This window comes from Lygodium microphyllum, chromosome 2, assembly GCF_053477565.2.
Source record: "Lygodium microphyllum isolate KBCC chromosome 2, Lygodium_microphyllum_v1.1.10, whole genome shotgun sequence".
Lineage (NCBI taxonomy): Eukaryota > Viridiplantae > Streptophyta > Polypodiopsida > Schizaeales > Lygodiaceae > Lygodium > Lygodium microphyllum.
In genome coordinates, this window is record NC_141136.1 from 103,473,948 (window position 1) to 103,483,628 (window position 9,681).

Sequence of the window (9,681 nt, forward strand, 5' to 3'; positions counted from 1 at the left end):
AAATTGTACATTTCTCGTAGACTAAAAACCATTGGGTAATGTGTGTAAAAGAAAGTGTAAAAGAAGAAGATTGAATTCAAATTTTAGGGCCTGGCCTCATTAAAAGGATTAGGGCATGGAGCCACCACTTTAAATATTTTGACTATATAATGGATCCAAGGCTCGTCACCTTGGAAACATGTTTGCATGCATGTTACCTCTGTCACAAGTAAACTTGGCTAAACGTAGCTTGGGCCATTGGCTTGTACAGGGGCTAGCCCACATCCCTTGCACAAGGGTTTATTGTGTTTCTTAGTTAGGGTTTTAGGTAGCTAGGATTTTTAGTTTCAATGCATCAATGTTCATGTATATGCATGCAAATGTTTAGCATGGGCGCTTACATCCCTATGGTACACATGCAACTATTCTATTAAGTTGTCCTTGTGTCATATTATGCTTATTAAGATGCCATTCAACTTGTAAGGACGGGTGAATGATCACTATGTAAGAGAGAATCGCATTCACGGGTATCCATTTCTCAAGATATAAAAGCCCCCCAATCAGAAGGGTGGTCCCATAGTTCTTGGTCCTATTTTATTAAGTTGTCCTTGTGTAAATTTATGCTTATTAAGATGCTATTCAACTTGTAAGGGCAGGTAAATGATCACTATGTAAGAGAGAAGCACATTCACAGGTATCTATTCCTCAAGATATAAAAGCTTATCCTTGTTAAGCATTACGCATTCAATCTTCGGTAAAAAAGAATTGCGGATGTATGCCATAATAAATACGTTAGACAACTTATGCAATTTCAAGATTTATTTAGTTGGCAAGAAACTGTGTGTTGATCAATCATCAGACCATTCCCATATGGCATAGAGCAAACCAATGCTCCCCAAAAACTTTTTTGCCATCCAATGGGCAAAAGGAAACCCATGTTGAGGGAAATTGCTTCAAATGCCATAAAAATAGCCAGTCTTCTTGTGCTATTTTTATGGCATGTGCTTGACCCAGCCCACCAGATTGCCTCCCTCCACATCCTTGACCATGTGCGTCACCATGTTTTTTGGGAAATGTTATCAGGGGAAAATTACGCTAAAGGGTGACATTCTGTGAACACAAGCACACGTCAGGGATGCGGAATCCCCAGTACAAATCTACATGAAATGGAAAACGTTTCAGTCCTCACATGCACATGCTATATCAGAGATTGCAAAGCTTTTTTAAAAAGTGGGTTGAAATATTACAAGTAGGCGGGATTCGGTTGCTCAGATGGCCATTTTGGATTCCATCAAACCTGGTCTTCTGGCTTGTGGCAGGAAGAGAGACGTTCACAGGATTCTCTTGACAGAGTAATGGCAACGTTTCGGTCAGAGGAGCTTAGGGGAGTGCTGTCCATGGCACCAAGGTACAAGAGGCAGCGCGTGACAATTACAATTACTACTATGTAATCTGTCTAATAGTTTGTCTGTTTGACGCTATATTATACAAGGTGATGCAGAAGAGAGTGGGAGAGGCTGCAAGGGGGCTTTAACGAGCCTAGTAAAAGAACAAAGATCCCTTGAAAAACAAAGCAAGCAGATGACTCAGGAGGCCGGGAGCAAGCCTCCAAATTGTACAAACAAAACAGTTTAAAGTTCGGACTAAGATGCTGGGATTGAAGTTCAAGAGCAGCGATCCGGAATTGAAAGGACGTGAGAATTTGAGTCTGGACCAAGGGGGTACTTGTCTACACTTCCAATTCCTTGAGAGACTTGACAACCTGCTGCATCGTGGGTCTTTTAGCAGGATCCTCGGCCGTACACACACAGGCGAGTTGCAGGAGCTTCACCATGCTTCCTTTCCAATCAGAGGACCCATCGTCGTCTGCACAAATGACGGCATCCAGAGCCTCAGCAGCTTGGCCCTGCTTGACCATGTGCTTCACCCAGCCCACCAGGTTGCCTCCCTCCACGTCCTTAAACTCCACACCTGTGGGTTCCCTCCCTGTGAGAAGCTCCATGAGGATGACACCATAGCTGTACACATCCCCTTTGGTGCTGCACCGCCAGCTCTGGCCATACTCTGGAGGGATGTACCCAAATGTGCCTGCAATCCCTGTGCTCACATGGGTCTCGCATGCACTGATCAGCCGGGCAAGGCCGAAATCAGCCACTCTCGGCTCAAAATCATCATCCAGGAGGATGTTGCTGGCCTTCATGTCTCGATGAATGATGTGAGGGATGAAGCCATGGTGCAAGAAAGCCAACCCCCTGGCAGATCCTTCCGCTATCTTGAACCGTTTACACCAATCTAGCACCTCCAGCGCATCCGCCCTGTTCCGCAGCCAAAGATCAAGGCTCCCATTCACCATGTACTCATAAACCAGCAGCTTCTCCTCACCAAAAGAGCAATATCCAAGCAGAGGAACCAGGTTCCTGTGCTTCACTTTGCCCAGTGTCTCCATCTCTGCTAGAAACTCCCTCTGCCCTTGCATTCTCGACTGACCCAGCTTCTTGACAGCCACAATCTTCCCATCCGGTAAGGCAGCCTTATACACTGTCCCAAACCCCCCATCCCCAATTATGTTCGTCTTGCAGAAGTTGTTTGTGGCTTTCAACAGATCAGCAAGTGTTAGGCGAAGCAACGGTCTCTCAAACATGGCTATATTGATGCTCAATGGCTCTCTCACCTTCTCAGAGAAGAAGAAAGGGCTTGCATCGAACGGTACAGGGCTTAATTTGCTCTTCTCCAGGTGCTCCTTAGATGAATGGCTTTCTTGTTTTTGCATCTTTCTCCTCAAGAATGCAACAATGATACAGAAACAAGCAATCAAGAACCCTGCTGTGATACCCAGCACTGCACCAGGACTCAAGAGAAGGGTAGTGGTATGTAAACCTCCTTTCCCACAATGCCTTAAGCTCGGTAGCATAGAACTGTCACTACAGAGTCCAGGATTCAAAGCAAATGCATCCAACGCCTGAGGCTGATTGCAAGCACCCACTCCAGGAACATTTCCCACCAGCTCATTGTTAGAAAAGTTGAGAAAAGTCAGGCCCCCCAGCTCACAAACTTGGGGTGGGATTCCTCCAGAGAGACTGTTCTCAGACAGGTCAAGGTAGGAGAGCTCAGAAAGGTTTCCCAGCTCCACTGGGATGAAGCCTGAGAAGCTATTGTTATGAAGATCAAGGTAAGACAAGCTGGAAAGATTCCCCAAGCTGCTGGGAACAGGACCCAGAAAAGAATTGCTGCTCAAGTCGAGGGCTTGCACTTGGTGCCACACCATACCTTCAGTGAGAAAAGCAGAGATACCACCTGTCAAGTAGTTGTTGTGCAAGAAAAGGCCAACTATCGAAACCATTTGTGCATAAGTTGCAGGTATAACACCCCCCAGATTGTTGTAGCTCACATCAAGGTGTGTCAAGCCGGTAAGGTTCCCAAAGGAGGACGGAAGGGGGCCTGTGAGTTCATTGTGAGAGACATTAAGCTTCACCAAGCTCACCACTTCTCCCAACTGAGAGGGTAGCTCACCTGTTAGTCTGTTCTGACCCAAGTTGAGACCTTGCAGTCTTTGAAGTTTGCCAAGACTAGCAGGAATAGGCCCGGTAAGCTTATTGCTGGAAAGATTCAGTGTTGTCAAGTTGTAAAGCTCAGCCAGTTCATCTGGAATGATTCCACTCAGCTGGTTACCCTGAAGCAGGAGATTTACCAGCACTGAACATCGGCCAATCTGTGGAGGAATGTTGCCTGTGAGTCTGTTAAAAGAGAGATCTAATTTACCAAAATGTTGGGTGAACATGGAATCAGGCATGTCGAAGTTTTTGGAGGTAGAGCAGATGTGATCAGGAATAGACCCAGATAGCTGGTTGTAAGAGAGAACAAGGCAATCAAGTCCGGGAAGTCTGCCAACCTCCGGTGGTATGCTTCCAGAGATGAGGTTATTCCCGAGGTCAAGAGTAGCTAATTGTGGGCAGTTTCCCAATTCACTAGGTATCTCTCCAGAGAACTTATTGGAATTGAGAGTAAGTGTGGTGAGATTAACTAGCATGCCCAATGCAGATGGTAGTGCTCCTTCCAAAAGGTTGTTGTCCAGACACAACTGGTGCAAAATCTGCAGGTTCCCTACCTGTGGGGACAGAGTCCCATTGAGAAGATTACTCCTTGCTGAGATCTCCATTAGGGATTTAGAGCTCCAAATCTCGTCTGGTAATGGCCCCGAGAAGTTGTTATTATCCAAGCTGAGCACCACTAGCGTTTCCAACTTTGCAAAATACCCTGGAATCCTACCAGTCAGCTGATTTCCATTCAGCTCAATATCAGTCAGAGCTGTGCAATTCTGGAAGGTGCCATCATCTATGCTGCCTGTGAAAAGGTTCTTGTTCAAATACAGTTGAGACAAGAGGGGTGCATTACAAAGCTCTGCAGGCAAAGGGCCTGATAAATGATTCCCATTTAGGCTTAGAGTGACCAATGCAGAGCAATTACCCAGCTCCTTGGGAATCTGTCCTGTAAATTCATTTGTGGACAGTAAGAGCGAGTTCACAGCTGGCCAGGTGCCCAGCCAAGAGGGTAGAGGACCTGACAGCATATTGCCATCTAAGGACAGGGTGGTAATGAACTGCAAGTTGGCCAATCCATCAGGAAGACTTCCACTGAGACGATTGTATGCAAGCTCAACAATTCTCAACTTCTTGCAGTTGCCCAGTGCCCCTGGAATACTATCATTGAGAAAATTATTAGGGATAATGAGTGAAACCAGGTCTTGAAGTTTCCCTATGGATGCAGGTATAGGCCCAGTGAGAGTATTGCGCGTAAAGTCCAGTTTGACCAATGAGGTGAGTTGCCCAATCTCCTCAGGGAGCTGTCCTGATATTTGGCAAGATGCCATGTAAAGGTTAGTTAGGTTAGCCATGCCCCATATTTCCAATGGGAGGCTGCCATTGAAGTTGTTTTGTCCGAGATATAAATCTGTCAAGCTTGTTAACTTCCCTATCTCTGGAGGAACAGGGCCCGACAATCCATTGTTGTTGAGGTCAAGGTATTCCAGGCTTGAAAGCTTTCCAAGCTCAGGAGGCAAGGTCCCTGACAAATGGTTGATGGAGAGGTCCAAGAAAACCAGCTTGTCGAGGCGACCCAGTTCAGATGGAAGGCTTCCTGAAAGACCATTGCCATTGAGAGCCAGATAGCTCAAAGTTGCTAGGCTTCCCAGTGTGGAAGGGATTACGCCAGTGATATGATTTAAGCCAAGGTCAAGCATTTGAAGCTTGGCAAGAGAACCCAATTCCACTGGAAGGCTGCCTGAGAGTAGATTGTTGCGCAGAACAAGTTGTTCCAGACCAGTAAGGCCTTTCACATCAGGAGGAATTTCACCAGAGAGTCTGTTGGAGCTGAGATCGAGATGCTGCAGGTTCTTCAGGGACCAGAGTTCTGATGAGATGTTGCCTTCCAAATTCGCATCAGGAAGCAAGACTGCAGTAACCACATCGGCAATGCAGCTAACCCCTGTCCAGTTGCAGGGGGATGAGTCTGTGGATGCCCAGTCAGCCAAAGAAGCAGAGCTCTGCAGCCCTTTCTTGAAGGCCAGGAGGGCAGCCATCCCACTGACGCTGGATTCTGGGACACTGACAGCAGAAGCCAGCAATGGCTGCTCAAAGCTGAGAACTAGAAGAAGCAGCAGCACAGACAGAGCTCGGAAGATGCAAGACTTCATTGAATTAGCCATGTTCTCGTGGTACTCAGCTTTCCATTCCTCAGAACAATCGCTAATTAAGCTCGAATGGAGCTAGTCATCACCCTGTCAAGAGCCGAGTGGGCTCCTTAGCTTACGTTATCTGCATGTGTACATTAAAAAACCGAGGCCGACTCAGGCGTCAAACACCGAAAATAGCAAAGATTAAAGAATGAAATCTACCGAATGGCACACATTTTGGAAGCCTTTGCAAATTCAATCTCCAGCTATGTGCGAGTCTACTGTGCATGTAGAAGACCAGCGAGGCTTCCTAAAGGGGAAGAAAAATACCAGACCCGCGCCACGCCTCTCTCTCTCTCTCTCTCTCTCTCTCTCTCTCTCTCTCTCTCTCTCTCTCTCTCTCTCCAACTTTCATGCATTTCAAGTTACACCTAACCATTCGAAGGCTCACGTCATGCTCACAGAGGAGATTTAACACCACAGTCACCACAGTGGAATTCGTCCGGTTTTAATAAGGGAAGGAGAAGAAACCGCATTGCCTCGAGTCTCAACCACTTCACAATATTCACACGCATGCACACAAGAAACGCCCCAAAGAGGGGTGCACAGAGAGAGAGAGAGAGGGAGAGAGAGACAGAGAGAGGACTTACGTTTTTTCTTAGGAAGCAGCCACATCCCAAAACAAAATTGGCAAAGGCTTGCTTGTCTTGCTTGCCTGGCGAGGGAGCCCGTGAGAACCCTTGAGGCTTGCTCTGTGTGTGGTGGGAGTGTGTCACAGAGAGTGTGTGTGTATGAGAGAGTGTGAGACCCCCCTTGAGGCTTGCTCTCTGTGTGTGGGGAGTGTGTCACCGAGAGCATGTGTGTGTATATGAGAGACAGAGAGAGAGAGAGAGAGAGAGAGAGAGAGAGGATGATCTGAGAATCAGGCTTGGCGGCCTGCTAAATATTTTGAAGCCAGGCAAGGCCCTTTTCAAAGTGTGATATCGATGGATGGCGATGAATAAAAATATCGATGGATGGTCATGAATATGAATAAAAATATCGATGGATGGTGATGAATAAAAACGTGTATACGAAGAAGCACGCAAAGTTCTTAAGTCGCAGAAATGTACTTGAGAATTGAGTGGCTTGAAGCTTCGTGAGAGACTGTCTCTCTCTCTCTCTCTCGATTCTCGAGTCCGCAACCATTGTTTTTTCCTTAAATCGATCCATTTTGCGTTGGTTGGTTGGGGTTTTGTGGGGCCCTTTACCTTCGCACTAGATTGAAATTCGAGCATGCGTAGGTCTAATCCATATTATGAAAATAAAGGCCTAAGGGAGGGCGCCAACCTCGCACATACTTTCCTGGATTATAATATTTAGTACTACTCATTTTGCTGTTGTTATTATTATTATTATATATAATTTGTTACACATACTGTGATGCACGCAACATCGAGCAGAGAGCAGCAGCAGCAGCGCCAGAGCACGAAGGAATCACCACACAAATTGAAACCGATTTGATGGAGGGCTCTACCACACCACCCCCCCGCCCCCCCCCCCCCACACACACACACACACACACTCTCTCTCTCTCTCTCTCTCTCTCTCTCTCTGTGTTTTCAAATATAGTGTACCAGTCTGTAGACCGTGGTCTGGACTCTGTAACATCAGTCCAAAATTTTCTCTTGGATTTGATGCTGCTCTCTCCTCGGAGATTGGAAATTGTCCCCCCACCCCCCCGGGCCCCCACCCCCAAAGAACAAAAAACTATGTGTAAATCAATCTTCCCGTAAGTCTTCCAAAGTATTATTACCAATAATAATAAAATCTTTTCTATCTTCCTTTCAAAGCTAATGCAATCTCCCATCTATTCGCGTCTAACACAGCTAATGCAATGCTCTCATGGCTAATTACCGGGTGTGTTTTATACACCATTGTGTGCACCCAAATGCGTGCATTTTTATGGGTGCACACATTTGAGTCTCATGCAACCCTATTGTCTCCTACCCTTTCAACACAGCAAATAACTTCTTAATGTCGAAAACGATGGATAGGCTTGTGGCACTAGTCTTTACACACTAGCCACCACCCAAAGCAAATTCTACCCTTCTTCTTTACTGACAAGGGGGATTCAAGGTGCTCAAACACCGAGGAAAACATCTCCCAACCATGAGATAAAATATGTTTATGGTAAGCAAGGGCCTTTGGTAGTGGTGGGGCCTCATGTACGTTACACACCCAACCCCCACCCAAAGTGTGGGCAGGCACTTTTTGAAACTAGATGCAAACATGGGCACAATACCTTTACACACCAAAAGTGAAAAATAATAATAATATGATTTTTTTCATATGCGCAAATTGTATTGAGATAATAGATATAACTATTTACGTTGCCCTGAAACAAGTAAGAACTAGCTACATAAGCAGCTTAAAGAGGTCGAGTGTGGGCTTAAACTCTACATTTTTCCTAGCTAACTTATTGAACATTACATGGCAATAAGCAAAAATGCTTTGAGCTAAGGTAGATGGTGTAGTGCTCATCTAGCTAGTGCAAACAAAGGCTATATTATTCATGAGAGACCATAAGCTAAGAAGGAGTGACCCCTCTACCCACCCCGCTGGTTCTCTTAGATACGTCATTGAGGTTGCCTCTATCTCCCTATAGTATTTGCTTCCAACTTACCTTATAGCGGACATGACTTTTTTCCATTCCTACTCTAATCTCCCTCCAAAGAGCTTGGGCTTCAAAACAGACCCAAAACACATGTTTGGGGCTTTCTTAGCGTCTTCTACAAAAAACACACAAGGGGATGGGTGAACTTGGAGATTCTATCTACTTGGGAGCTTTCCGGAGACTATTCTCCGGAGTAGTAGGTTGATTTTGTATGAGGGGGTGACCCTCCAAGTCTTCTTGAGCCTTTTCTTCCAAGTCTTCAATGTCCCTCTACGTTCCTCCTTCCTCCAAGACTCTAAGGTTCTAAGCTTTCACCTCACATTAGCAACATGGAACTCAAACCTTTTTTTAGCAATCAAGGTCCCACCCTTTTCATTGACAATACACTTCAGGATCCCATGAGCTTGACTGGACCACCAATTTGTTGCTTGACTAGGATTATCGATGGGAATATTTTTAACTTTTTGGTATTCTTATGGGCTTCATGGTCACTCAAAATCAAAGACGGCAATGGCCTATGGTCAGTGTTGGAAAGGAGATCAATGAATGGAAGGGTTTCAAGCACAATCTAGTTGTTAGGGATTTCATCCCAAACACATCATTATTCTAGATACAATGTTTATTATCTTTCTTGTTGGAGCCCTCATAGTGCTAAATCAAAAGGAACTCGAGACTCTATATAGAAACTATGTAAGGACAACGTTAGGAGTACCAAATCCCCAAAGTTGTTTGGATTGTCTATACTTTGGTGGAGTTGGTCACCTCACTTGTTGCTAAGTGGATTACAAAGAGTCTCTGTCCTTGATGAAGATTAGACCCTCATCCATAAGAAGGGAACTTTTCAATCTCTTCATAAGGGTTGGAAGTTGAAGAACCTACACATTGTTATAGCTTCCATTTCTGTAACTTGAATGTTGACTATGGAAGAAGACTCCTTATAGTGTGGAGACATAGTACAAAAGCAAGCAAAGAACATGGAGAAGAAGAATGAATAAAAGAATGCAGGAAACAAAAGATTGATATGAGAAAAATATTAAAAAAAGCTAATATAATAGCCCTTACACGTGTGGTCTAGGCATATTCTTGAGCTGGGAAAGATCCCCCTGATTTGTTCTCGTTAATTCTAAGGGGTATAATAGAGAATTATAACTAAGGGAGATGAAATAGAAGATGATGAAGTGTTTAAAGTGATTGCAAATAGTAGATGGAAGAATATGAGAGGTCAAATGCGTTAGTAGAGGAGTCCAAGGCTATATTTATAAAAGCTTAAGGTGAAGTGTACTAGCCAACTAGTAGCCAAAAGTGGCTGCTACTCACATGTGCTACCAAGTGGATCATACCCTAATCAACACAATAACTGTTTTTAAAAGGAACATAT

General features: G+C 45.0%; 1 protein-coding gene across 1 annotated transcript; it reads right to left on the reverse strand.

The window, feature by feature from the left end:
* Positions 1-1,166: 1,166 nt before the first annotated feature.
* LOC148040116 (uncharacterized) lies at positions 1,167-6,753 on the reverse strand. The gene is made up of 2 exons (XM_087696797.1): positions 6,298-6,753; positions 1,167-5,789 (listed from the first exon to the last, which is right to left on the reverse strand). The coding sequence occupies exon 2, from the start codon at positions 5,678-5,680 to the stop codon at positions 1,709-1,711; it is 3,972 nt and encodes a 1,323-aa protein (XP_087552923.1). The 5' UTR covers positions 5,681-5,789; positions 6,298-6,753; the 3' UTR covers positions 1,167-1,708.
* Positions 6,754-9,681: the final 2,928 nt, after the last annotated feature.